Source organism: Mus musculus, chromosome 6 (assembly GCF_000001635.26).
Source record: "Mus musculus strain C57BL/6J chromosome 6, GRCm38.p6 C57BL/6J".
Lineage (NCBI taxonomy): Eukaryota > Metazoa > Chordata > Mammalia > Rodentia > Muridae > Mus > Mus musculus.
In genome coordinates, this window is record NC_000072.6 from 116042138 (window position 1) to 116056256 (window position 14119).

The following is a 14119-nucleotide window of genomic DNA, read 5'->3' on the forward strand; positions in this document are numbered from 1 at the left end:
ATATTATGTCTATACTAGGAAGACAGGGCAAGGTTTTGGAGACTTGCTAAGAGTGGTCTAGCAGGAATCTATGATACAATGTGAAAAACCAGACTCAGTATAGGAAGGATGGTCATGGATAAAGCCCTGGGCTCCATCCTACAGACCCACTCTCAACTTTGGTATAGATTCTGACTGAAAAGCTCTGAGCTCTTTGAACACTTTCTAACTGCAGGAGAATGACTTAATGTTATGTCTGTCTACTCTCATCCAAATGGGCCAGTTCTTTATAAACATCACAGACATTTGTCTGGATTTACTTCTAATCTAATTTTTCTAAACTAATTGCTCACATAAGTATGTTTAAGGCCAAATACATACAAAGTTCACTACATTTTGGCTGGGCTGTATTTTTACAAAGTTTACAAAGTTCTCAGGATTAAGATGTTCTGAATACAATCCAGTCAGCTTCAACTGACTATGCTTCATCATCTCAGTGAACTGAAGAAATACCTCAGAAAGCTTGAGCTTCGCGTTAAAGTCATAAACTGGGATAAAAGACTGAGAAGTTAAGAAATGTTGCATCTGTGTGTGATCTAGGAGTTGTTTAACTGCTTTGCTGACTGACGAAAAACTCTTGTGGCTGTTACAGACAGATCTGAACACTTTAGAGACAGACATCTTTAAAATTCACTTTTTCATATTCAAAGAAAAGGGAACAAATACTTTAGGCTTTAGATTTTGCATAACTTACCTATACCGCTCTTCCTGTAAGGTCTGCATTATTAAGGAGTAGTCCCTCTGATAATGCTCCTTGAGGGTCTCGAAGGAGTCCTCCAGTCTGGCCTGGGTTTCCCGGATCTCCTGGACCTCATGCAGCAGTGCATCAAACCCTGAGCTCTGCATGTCGAGGGTGTTGGTTTTGGAGCTGGATGCTCCCACAGCAATGCCCCCAGTGGTACTGTTGGCTCCTACTGAGCCTGAAGTGGCACTAGAACAATCTTCCTCACTACCATATTTTGGACTTGACTGAAAGTTTGAAATCACCCCTAAAGCCTTTCCCCCATCATCCACTTGTCCTTCCTCTAATGAGTCTTTCAGGTTAGGGATATTGTCTGCACTACCAAATTTGTTCCGAATCAGTGAGGCAATCTCTCTGGGTTTGGAGACGACAGCCCCTGCTGCTGAATGGGTAGCCTGGGAGAAGCTGGAAAATCCACCTTTGACGCTGTCCACTACACCTTCACTGAAGCCAGTCACCTTTGCACCCACATCCTTCAGACCCTGGTGCATGTCCCTGAAGACATCCTTGGGCTGTCGGGGAATCCCATTCTGTTCCACCTCACGGAGCTTTCGGTGGTAATGCTCAAGCTTCTTTTGCAGCTGGAGAATGGTCTGCGCAGATTTCTGGTTTTTCTTCTCAAACACCTGTTTGATTCGAGCAGCCTGCTGCTTGTCTGCACTGTTGGCAAGCTTCAAGTACTCAGCAACGTTGTCGTCTCGGGCTGTCTGTGCAATCTTGATCTGTTCTGTGAGCTTTAGGATCTTCTGCTGCAGGTGTGCAATGGCAGCTTTTGTACGCTGAGGATCTGGTATTCCATCCACAGACTCTGTGTGGATGCTGCCATCAGTGCTGGAGGCCACGGCACTGGAAGTCTGGGCGAGGCTGCTTACTTCCAAACGCTCGATCTAACATTTTAAAAACAAGAGGTGGATATTAGAAGCAGTCTAGAATCAATGTGCTAAAATGTGCTGAAAATATGTCTATGCTGAATTCTCAGCACAGATGGGTGACCTGCACATCCCCTTGTCCTGTAAAAGCCCTGCTGCCCTCTTGGCTAGTCTTTATACAGGATTTCTTTAAATAACAAAGCTCCCTTTGTTGGTTGAGAGAATGAATTAATTCTCATTCCTATGCATACTTCTGCCCAGAAGCAAATCTATGTAAGATAGCATGTCATTTTTCAATGTAATACTATGAAAACCATTCTAGTGCTCAGACACAATCAGCCATCCTGAGCCACACTCACAAATTGGTCTCCTGAAAAGGTTAGCAAGAATGCTATGTTGATACGGAGATATAAGCACCCAATTGTTATCACAGTGTTTGTTTGCATAAGTCAAACCCAGAGTAGTGAGATCATTCTCTATTCTTGGGACATTTTGTTGCAGTGGAAGACAGGCAGAGGATATGCTGCTGAATGCTACTGAATTAAAATAACTGTGGTATACCCAGAAAGACAGCAGGAATAGATAGGGACAGTGAAAGGTAAGTGATTAAACAAATCACAGGCGAAGGTCAGATCTTTTGGGGCCCAAATTTTGTGTTTTATCCAATAAAAAGCTTGCTTTAGGAAAGGAACTACAAAGCTCACACACTGTTCTTTCATATGGATGAGAGTCACTACAAGGACTGGAAGAAAGGACAAGTGCTCAGACTTAAAAGCTTAAACTTTTTTTGTTTTTTTCAAGACAGAGTTTCTCTGTGTAGTCCTGGCTATTCTGGAACTCACTCTGTAGACCAGGCTGGCCTCGAACTCAGAAATCCACCTGCCTCTGCCTCCCAAGTGCTGGGATTAAAGGAATGCACCATTACTGCCCAGCAAAAGCTTAAACTTAAATGTCAAAGCAGGTAGCTGAAACTGGAGGGTGCCCCTGTATGTGGCTTGGTCATTTAGAGTAGGATCCAAGGAAGAGTTTATTAACTGCTCTTTAGAGTAGTAGCAGAAAGGGTAGTAATATAAAATAGCCTCTTAGGGCAATAAAAAAATGCCCAGTGTGAGGGTCAGGTTGCAACTTGGCCATCTGTAGACTAAGGTCATAATACTGTTTTCTTGGTTCTGTTCCATAGTTTGTCCTATGACAATGTGCCAGTAAGAACTGTACAGAGGTCAACCCCTACATGTTCATTATCTTATATACCCAGGAAATGCCAATAGTTAACCTGTTGTCTCAAAGTATCCTCTCTCATCTTAGATATACAGAGCCTCATTTTATCATCTGGGCAGGATTTATACTGACCTCTGAGCTTTTATAAATATATGTAGTTCAATCATATTGGCTAGGGCTATACTTCAGTAATTGCCTAGTACATGAAGCTCTGGGTGTGATGACTAATACTGGAGGATGGGGGAGAACAAAAAGCCAACAGTATTCTTTTCTTCTTATTTCAATGTAACTAAATGTTGGGCCTAGGAAAACAGATCAGTGGAAGAGCCCTGCCTTCCATCCCCAACACAGCAAGAGACAGACACCCTTGACAGAGACTAGTACAATGCCTTTTGCATTACTTCCAACAATACTGATTCACCTTTGAGGAACACAGTGGCTAGAGACTGTGAAGGGAGAGGCAGCCAGAATCTCAGATGGACAAGGTGTCAAGAGCCGCAGTAAAAATTCTGAAAACACCTTGCTCTATAGGAACTGAACCCAGGTCCACAACTAGTGCTCTAACTGTTGAGTCATCCCTCCAGCCTTCTCCACTTTCATCAGAATAAGCAATTTCTTTCTTTTGTTGTTGCTATATAATCATTTGCATGTGTGTGTATGCAAATCTAGCTGCATAAGCTCCCACTTGCTGGATTTTCCTTCTGAATGAGATTTAAACTTTTTTTTTTAATTAAATGTTTATCTAAGCTTACAAGTTACAGTCCCTCATCAAGGGAAGCCAAGGCAGGAGCAGAAGCAGAGACTATGGAGGAATGCATTTAAAAAAAAAAAAAAAGAATTATTTATTTATTTTATGCATAGGAAGGAGTACATTGTAACTGTCTTCAGACATACAAGAAAAGGGCATCAGATCCCATTACAGATGATGAGCTACCATGTGGTTGCTGGGAATAGAACTCAGGACCTCTGGAAGAGTAGTCAGTGATCTAAACCACTGAGCCATCTCTCTAGCCCAAGATTTAACATCTTATAACTAAAGTGCATAATACCATTCTGCTTATCTATGTCCAATAATTAAGCTCAAAATCTGCCACAGAATATATGGAACACATATATTCCACAGAAGATATGAAGAATTTTCAACCAAGCTTTCCCTGTGTTCAAGTTTATGAATCTGTGAAATCAAACTAGCCATATCAGGGTCTAGGGAGATAGCTCAATGGGTAATGACACATACTGTAGTCAAGTCTGAGAACCGGACTTCTATTCCTGGAACACACATGGTAGAAAGAGTGAACTGATCCCATAAAGTTGTCCTAACCCCCCCCACCCACCTCTCTCTCATGCAACAACAACAACAAAAAAGAAATTGATCGGGGGGGGGGGGGGGGGGGGGAGGGAGAAATTGATCAGCCGGGCGGTGGTGGCACACGCCTTTAATCCCAGCACTTGTGGGAGGCAGAGGCAGGCGGATTTCTGAGTTTGAGGCCAGCCTGGTCTACAGAGTGAGATCCAGGACAGCCAGGGCTATACAGAGAAACCCTGTCTCGAAACAAACAAACAAACAAAACAAAAAAACAAAAAAAGAAATTGATCATACTGGTGAAAACACTGTTGGAGAAGGCTGGCGAGATAGCTCAACAGTTAAGAGCACTAGCTGCGGGCCTCAGTTCAGTTCCTAGCATTTACATAATGTCATAGTATGTGCCATTTCAAGGGCACTGGACATGCATGTGGTACAAACACAAAGGTAAAGCACTCATGCACATAAAATAAAAACTGTTAGAGACAAGGATCAAGGTTCAACCATTTAAAAGGAAATCAATAATTTTTATTATACAAATGTTTATAAATGATCACATTTGGTTAGAATTCTATTTCTCTATAAAATAACTAAATAAAACAGACTCTCTTTAATTCCTGTTCTACCCAGGGCAAGTGTGTCTTCCTATGAAGAGTTCCAACATAGACAAACACACCTGTAACAGGCCAGTTGACATTAGAAACTGAAAGTCACTGCAATATTCAGTAATATCTCCTAATTTGGGAAGGTATCAATTTTTAAAGGGGAGAAATTCAGAAATGGAGCAGGAACCAAGTTCTAAAAGGGAAGTCTGTACTCCAAGCATGAATACCTGGCCTCGAGAAATGAATCTATCAGTCAAAAAGCAGTTCCTTTGCCGCTGGATATAGGTAACATACAGAACTGGATCCCTAACTCATTCCAGGCAACTCAGTTCCAAATGTGAAGCAAAGTTCTCAAAGGTGATACTAAAAAATACCTCTACCAAAGGGGGAACAGAGGATGAAACCCTGAGTCAACCACTCAACCACTGAGCCACATAACATAAAGTATTTTGATAGTAGTATCCCTAAGCTGGCCTCAAACTTATAGCCCTCCTGCCTCAACTTCCTGAGCAGTGGTATTGCCCTAGAATTTCTTGAAAGGCATAAACGTGAAAGAGCAAGATGACTGACATACTCTGCCCTGAAGCACTGACAGGGCCATAAGTTGCTCAACGGTAAGGAGAGGGAACAGTCAGGAGGCTGTTTTAAGGATGAGATTAGTCATGAGTGTGAAAGTGCTGTAGTAGCTCCTGGCAGAGCAGGCTTTTGGCACTGGCTATTACTGAAATAGCTCGTGAGCTGTTCTTATTAAAGATCTCATCATTAGTAGATTCCAGATCATACTCACTTCTAAGCAAGCTACATAGAATCCAGAACAAAGGTAAAATTCTATAGTGAAGGTCACACTTTGAAAATTGGCTTTGCTGGGCAGTGCTGGCACATACCTTTAGTCCAAGATCTTGGGAGGCAGAGGCAGGTGGATTTCAGAGTTCGATGCCAGCCTAGTCTACAGAGTGAGTTCCAGGACAGCCAGGGCTACACAGAGAAACCCTGTCTCAAAAACCCAGAGAGAGAGAGAGAGAGAGAGAGAGAGAGAGAGAGAGAGAGAGAGAGAGAGAGAGAGAGAGAGAGAGAGAAAGAAAGTTGGCTTTGTGGCTTAGCCCATGGTCAAACAACCTTACAATCCTCACAATAAGCTCTAAACAATGTCAGGAAAGCATCTCCCCCAGCCAGCTGTCAGCAGACAGGAGGAGGCAGCAGATAACCACCTGCTGTATTTTTCTCTGCTGCTCTGAGTTGTCATTGCAAATCGGCTCCTGTGCAGCAGCTACAGGTCACACTGCTCTATATATTTGTTTCTCTCTACTAAGAAATCAGACTAAAATTACCTACTGGTAGAAGTTAACTGACCAGAAAATAACTAAAAGAAAATGTGAAAAGATTCATGAGGGACAGAGGGAAGTCAATTAAAGCATAGTACCTGACAAAGCATTTAACTGCTTTGCAAGTTTTCATTTGCAAATATATTAAAGATTGCTTTTTAAGTGGAAGCCAGCCTGGGCTACAAGGAAGACTTTGGAAATCCTAGGCAGGGCAGACAAGAGATAGACAGACACACATAACATCTAAGGGCAAAAGGCAGAGACAGGAAGACACAATAGCACACAGCAATATTCCAGAACATGGCGCAAAGAACAATGGTTTGAGTTCACTATGAACTTTCCAAATTCACCAGTTGTGACTCTGGGTTGCCCATGTGTCCTTTCAGAGCTTAAGTTTTTCACTCAGTTTATTTCCCTAAGACTGTTCTGAAAAGATGTTGAATATATTAAATTGGGGACTGGATATATACAGCAAGTATTAAGAGTACTACTTGGTCCAAGAGAGGTCCTGGGGCTTGAGCCCAACAAGAACATACACCAGGGGAGTGTTAGATTATGCCTAAGACATATAGCATGAAATAAAAATGACAGGTGATCACTGCTTTGGACTTAGCTCCTAGACTGGATCCCAACAGGACGAGGTTAAAAATGTCACACCTTTTGTTTCTCACCCTATTATGCAGACCTTGTTGGATTGGAACTCACAGATAACCACACGTCTCTGCCTAATAAGTGCTGTGCCTCTGTGATGGTTTGAATATGCTTGGCTCATGGGAAGTGACACTATTAGGAGGTGTGGCCTTGTTGTGGGAAGTGTGTCATATATATATTTTACGTTTCAAGATAATGTGCCTATATGTGTGGGTATGCACATTTTTGAGTGCAGCTGCCTGTGGCATCCAGAGGAGGGCATTCGATCCTCTGGAGCTAGAACTACAAGTGATTGTTGAGTTGCCTGATGTGGATGCGGGGAACCACATTCAGGTCCTCTGAAAAGACAGTTAAATGTTCTAAGTTTAATTTTTAAATTACATCTATTTATTATTTATTTTGTTTTTGTTTATGTGTTTGTTTTGAGACAAGGTTCCTCTGAGTAGCCCTGACTGTCCTGAAACTCACTCTGTAGACCAGGCTGTCCTCAAAGTCAGGGGTCGCCTGCTTCTGTCTCCTGAGTGCTGTGATTAAAGACCACTTACTTCTTTTGTTTGTTTGTTTTTTCGAGACAGGGTTTCTCTGTATAGCCCTGGCTGTCCTGGGCTCACTTTGTAGACCAGGCTGGCTTCGAACTCAGAAATCCGCCTGCCTCTGCCTACCGAGTGTTGGGATTAAAGGTGTGCGCCACCACGCCCGGCTGACCACCTACTTCTTATTCAAGTTCTGTCTGTCTGTCTGTCTCTGTCTCTGTCTCTGTCTCTGAGATTGTGGATATGTGTGTACCATGGGACATGTGTGGAGATCAGAGAACAGCTTGTGGGAGTTGATTCTTTTCTTTTATATGTGGGTTCTGAGGCTTGAAATCAAATTGGAAGGCTTAGCAGCAAACACCTTTACCTTCTGAGGCATCTTGTTAGCCCCTTCTCTGTCTTTAGAAGCTAGTCTTCCTGTGTTTGACTTACTGGAATGCGTATTCTACAGAATGAAATGCTTCATGATTCAAGAAAAGCCAACTGAGAGTAATACACCAAGTACTACATCTCTGCCTATGGCAAACAACAAGGGAACTTTTTCCTACCGCCTTACCTGGCCAGCAGGTCAGGTAAGGTCAGCTTCCCCCCCCCCCCCCCCCCCGCCTGCCCCCAATCCTGGACTCATATCATTATCTTCAATGCCAAGTTCTGGTGGAAATCTTATATTCTACACATTAAACAACACACATCATGTCCTTTGGAATGAAGAAAAAAAAAAAAAACCAAAACAGATGGAAATGGGGAAGTCTTTGTAATTCATCTGACATACACAGCTTTGTTAGGAGTGTGTCTCTTCTGAAAATAGCTCTTTTCCAGGGCAAGGTTTTATAGGGCAGATTGTGCCACTGCCTGTTGGAGCTGATGCTGAACACCTGCAGACCAAGTTTCACAGTTCTGCCAATACTTTATGTCAGAGATAGAGACAGCTTTGCTTTTGAATCAGAATTGGAGTATGGGCTTAATTTACATATTCATGAGGCAGTGGTGGTAGGGATTACGGTTGAATATTTGACTTTTAGAATATTGCCTCCAAAATCAAATCTGCATTTTTGCTTGTTTGTTTTTAAGACAAGATCTTACTTGATTTCAGGCTAGCATGGAAGTCACTATGTAGCTCGGCTTTTTTTCAGTATCTTCAGTGCTAACAAATACAGGTATTCAGGCTACTGTGCCTGGCTAAACTTGCAAATTATAATCCTCAGCGACTCATAATCTTGGCCTCAATTTAAGAACCACAAAGGAATATGTTCCATAGTTAGTAAGCAGTAAACTCAAGCTATGCTGGTTGGTCATGTGGGCTTGTGTTTTTCTGCCTGTGTGAGGCAGGACATCGAAGAGCATAAGTTCCTGTCTTAGGAGACAGGGTGCTTTGCTTTCAGTTTAGTATCAGCACTTTGAGGCTGGATTTGGCCATTAACTCTCTCACACTTCATGCCTATCAAAAACAAGGAAACCAGTAGTCTCCCAGCACTTGTATAGAAGACATAGCTTTTCAGGATCATGCTTTCCATCCATCTACACTTTCTCATAGCAGTAACAGCTTAAGTACACCTGGCCAGATTGCTCTCTCCTGTGCACCTCTGACTTTTGGCGTGAGCACTTCACTGTGAAGCGGATGGATGATTTGTACTTGTTCTGACAGTTGATCAATAGCTCCTATACTCCACCTGCATTAGGATTCAAAGCCAGAACAGCTAAACAATTACTCTCCCACTGAGCCACATTTCCTCCTATAATATTCTTAGCATGCAGGCATCAAGTTTCTAAACTGACCCTTGAACGACATTCACATGGGGTTGAACAGTTCACTTCTGTGTATCTTCAATATATGTTACTTTTTCTATTTGTTGTCGAAGAGGGATCGTTCTCTTTAAGTCTGCTACTCATCTATCTATCTCTTTCTTTCTTTTCTTTTCTTTTCTTTCTTTTTTTTTTGAGACAGAAACCTGTGTAGCCCTGGCTGTCCTGGGACTCACTTTGTAGACCAGGCTGTCCTCGAACTTAGAAATCTGCCTGCCTCTGCCTCCCAAGTGCTGGGATCAAAGGCGTGCGCCAGCACTTTCCAGTCCCACAGTTGCTTTTCTAGACAACAGAATAAAGTGATTACCCATCTCCAGCTGATGTCCATGCCTGCTTTAACAACTATCTTTACACTTCTGCAGTTGGTGTTTGTATCTGTTTTAACAACTTTCTCTATATCTGAACATGGTTATCTGTGGCTTTAAAGATCCTAGAAACATTAACTACTTTGATTATACCCCTTCTTTTGCAACATAATGGCTAGATTTGCTTATTTTTCCCTCAGACAGGAACATAAAGGACATAATCTCAGTTATTTGGTGCAGGAGCTCTAACCTGGGACCTTGCACATGCTAAGCCAGTGCTCTATCACTGATCTAGCTGTAGTCCTTTTTATAAATCTTCACTTGAGATCTCACCAAGTTGCACAACCATTTCTGAGATTTAAAATGAAGTTATCTGTACTTTCTAACAGGTGTAAGAAATCACCAACATTAAGGCACCAGAAGATTTTAGGGAAGGCATACTGATATCAATTAAAATGACAAGAAATTTTAATTATTCAAATGTCTGAAAAAGCAAGCTGAATGCTTGTCTTTTTGAAGGAATCTGAAATGAGAAGGTCCTATGATGCTCCTGTATTTCTACATTACGCACACATTAGTGTGTGGCTGCATGTGGGGGTGAAGGACCTGTACTGATTGACAGAGGGACACAGATACTATTCCCTCTCCTGACATATAGGGGTCTCTTAGAAAACAGTCACAGGAGGCTAGAGACATGGCTCAGTGGTTAAGAGCACTGACTGCACTTCCAGAGGTCCTGAGTTCAATCCCCAACAATGACATGGTTGCTCAACTATCTGTAATGGGATCTGATGCCCTCTTCTGGTGTGTCTGACAGCTACAGTGTATTCATATAAACAAAATAAATAAATCTAAAAAAAAGTTATACACACACAAACACAGAGAGAGAGAGAGAGAGAGAGAGAGAGAGAGAGAGAGAGAGAGAGAGAGAGAGAGAGAGTGCCAGCCAGCCACAGGCATTCCTCCTGCACTACAGTGTTGATACTTTTCATTCACTCTGTGCTAACCTTGTCTCTTTCTCTTCTTTCCTTCCTTTCCTGTTGCTCTTGAGCCAGAACTTCTACTTTCTGCCTAGGGTGCCCTTGGTGATCCTCTTATCTTTGCATCCCAGCGTTGATATTATAGTGAAATAACACACTTCTATGGCTCTTTTTTTTTTGTGTGATTTTTAGTTTTTGGAGTTGGGTAGGGTGGGCAGGGTCTCACTCTGTAACCCAGGTTGGCCTATAACTCACTGTAGCTATCTCCTCCAACTGAAACCCTCCTTGAGGAAGGAAGCTCTTTGTAACACTTGAGGAGCTAACAAAATTTAGAAGGGCCAAAAAGCTTGAAAAGTTATCAAATTTAGAACTTCTTCCCAAGATTATAGGTTATTGAAGCAGTAATAATCACTGGGGGGAGGGGGCGGGGAGAGGGAGAGCTCTCAAGGACTGTCTAATAGGCAGGTGCTCCAGGGATGTTGCTTTTGTCAGCTGTCAGCCACGCAGGGCAAGGCGGCCTTTTAGTGACACAACTGCCTTTGCGTCACCCACACTTTTGTTAAGTAGGCACATCAAGGTGAATGTGGGTTAGTTTCTTTGGTTTGTTGTTGGTATTATAGCTAGGGTGAACAGACATTTATTCACACTTCATCAGGAAAAGTCACAGAACAGTGGCAGAGGCTGGAAACAGAGGTAAGCATAAACCACTAGGCCCATCAAGTTACTTCATTTTAAATGCTTAAAACAACCAGCAGGAAAGATACTGCACACATTCTGGAATTACTCTAAATGATGGGGAAAGGAAAAGAAGAAGCTCAGGAACAAGAGCAGCTAGCATGGACGCTGTCACATCCTGTCCTGGCCACTCATTTACAAATGGTGAATAATAGCAAGACCTTGATTTTTCTCACAAATTACAAATAAATTAAAAGAAAATGATGAAAAGGACAAATTCAGGGTTTTTTTTTTTTTTAACTTTTAAACCTCTTAAAAGACATTTTATATTTTATATTCTAACTGAGCTGTTTCTGCTAAGATGTGGGACAGTCTTGACAGGGTTATTGAACCAGATAGGGATAGAAGCAGAAGCACATCATGGTGTTGTGATAGACACTGTAGATGTGGGTTGTATACACACATGTATGCACACATCCATATTACCTGGTTCAATTAATTTTATAGTTATTGTTTGCTTCTTTGTAAAAAAACCCATTCAATAAAGGTTGAATCTCTGTTCTCCAAGAACAGATGATCTAACCAATAAAACCTAACTACCACGGAAAGGAAGGTCCAATTAAGACAACATGGTAGATTTGGCCAACATATTCCCTGAAGGTACCAAGTGTGGCAATGCAGGCTTATACCCCCAGCACTTGGAAAGCTGAAGGAAGTGGACTGAGCTTAAAGAGACTGTCTCAAAAACATAAACACAGCAAAACAAGGGAAAGGAAACAGAGAAAGCTTCTTGGAGGTGATGGTGAAATGAGCCTCAAAAGAAGTTTTTGACAGAAGGAATAAGGAAAGACCTTTCAAGCTAGCAGCCTCGAATAAGGAATGGCACAGAAATGAACTTTAGAATGACAGAGTAAAACCTGAGGCTGTAACAGCATGGCTCAGGGAGAGGCTATGATGAGAGACAAGCTGCAATCTACAGGTCTAAACTACTGCCCTACCTGCATCCCCAAGATCATCACTGAAGGTTTCACAACAGCAACAGTCTAATCCCTGGAACAGTCTAAGCCCTGGGTATCCTGGAACCCTCTCTGTAGACCAGGCTGGCCTTACCCTCCAGAGTGCTGGGACTAAAGGCATGCACTACCACTGCCAAGCTTAGCCCTCCAGTTTTCAAAATAAAGAATAAAAGTTTGGGGTTGGGGTATAGTCAGGTAGTACAGTACTTGCCTAATCATGGATGAAGCTCCAGCACCCAAACCAACAACGCTCAAACATTCCCCAGACCCTGCAAACCCCAAGAATCTGAATGTGGCCTCTGCAGTCTTATGTTCTTTGGCCCTACATCTATTCCCATCTCGCCGAGCCTCAATGTATAGTCTCTCACTTTTCACCTTCATCACATAGGCTTTCTCCACACTGTGTTCACCCTATTTGCTTTCACCCTGGTGTGTGTGCATGTTACTGTCTACCAGTCCTTCTGTAAGCTCCACTGTGTGATTTGCTGGGTATTTACCAATGAATGAAATATCTCTGCCTTCTTGAGACTCACAGTTGAATGGCAAGTGACAGAAACACAGAAACCAGTAACTCAACTATGTCAACTGTAGAAACCACCATGAAGAAAAGAACAGGGTACTTTGAGGAAAGCGGTAACAGAAAAAGGAAACCTTCCTACTTTATATGGAAAGTCCAGAGGCACCTATAATGAGGCATTCAAACTGAGCCCTCAAAGATAGAAAAGGAAGTCCTTACTTTAATCAGGCAAGAAGTAAGAGAAAACACTATTTTTGAAGGTTTCATGTGCCAAGAGAACAGATGGGAATTTCATTATGGAGAGATGCAATTAGAGTTTAAAAATGCAGCAATTCAAAATGAGAAAAAGGGTGTATCTATTCACTGCAATGAAGCCTAGGAACCATGTGAACAAAAAGGCTTGAGGGGAGAGCTCAAGGAGAGTAAACAGGCAGTCCCTATTTCCCAGCCTAGAGGGTGTCTGGATGGCTGTGTTCAAGGCTTACATAACCAATGAGTCAGCAGAAAGGCAGGTGTCAATGGACAGCTTCTGTGCCCACTCTAGCTGCTAGGAAACTTGGCTGTGCCTGCTGGTGAGAGGAGGGGTCCAAGGACAATATTTGAGCTTGGTCAATGAAATAGGTCACAGACCTCCCAACCACACATGGCCAAGTTATAGTGAAGAAAAGGAAACCTTTATCCTTAGAAATTATAATAGTACCCAGCTCAGAACGGGACTAGAGCCAGGTGATCCTGGCAGGACTTCATGGACCTACTGTAATCTTCTCTCTTTCCTTTCCTTCCTTCTTTCTCTTTTCTATTTATTTATTTATTCCTGGAACTCTCTATAAAGATACATTTCTTTAACTTAAAAAAAAGCTAAAATTAAATAATTCTATTTATTTAAAATTTAGCTTTTTAAATTTTAATTAAATTTAAAATAAATTTAGTTAAAATAAAATTAAGGTTTAAAATTAAGAAGCTTAAGTCTGCTAAAATCAAAACCTACATTTTAAAGAGAAAGCGTTCATTATTTTGTTTTAGGGACCAAAAACTACTTGAGGATTGTTTTGTCTCTTTTCCTGTGGTGCTGGACTATATGAGCCCCAGGTTTTGTGCTCTAGGGCTATTTTCTACACCTGTCCATTCTCTGATAAAGAACACTGTGTATTAACAATAACAGAAAAAGGCTCTGTGACAGAATTGGGTCTGGCAAAGAAAAATGTGCAAAAGCAAACATGAAAGGAAATTCAGTTATAATAGAGGGCAAAGAGATGAAGCTTAAACCACTGTGGGATACTGACCAGCAATGACAAGGAGCCAGAGACAGGCCTCCGCTCGCTCATCATGCCTTCCTTCACATCTATACTCATGTTCTCAGCCTAGTACTGTTCCAGGGGAATGACCCAGTAACAGGATGAAAGCTTTTTTTTTTTTTTCCTCTCCTTTCTCCACTGCAGACTTTAAAAAAATTCTGGGAGGTGGGGGTAGGGGGAGGTAATTACAACTATCCAAAGACATTAAAAAAAAAAAGAAGAAAGAAAAGAAAAGAAAGAAAAGAA

General features: G+C 41.9%; 1 protein-coding gene across 11 annotated transcripts in view; it reads right to left on the reverse strand.

Annotated features, from left to right (window-relative positions):
• Tmcc1 (transmembrane and coiled coil domains 1) overlaps positions 1-14119 on the reverse strand; it is a 174911-nt gene that overhangs the window by 23527 nt on the left and 137265 nt on the right. For all 11 annotated transcript variants that reach the window (XM_006506309.2, XM_006506308.3, XM_030255484.1 and 8 more), the window contains one exon: positions 734-1668. In XM_006506309.2, the coding sequence (XP_006506372.1) occupies positions 734-1668 (935 nt within the window). The remainder of the gene's footprint in view (positions 1-733; positions 1669-14119) is intronic.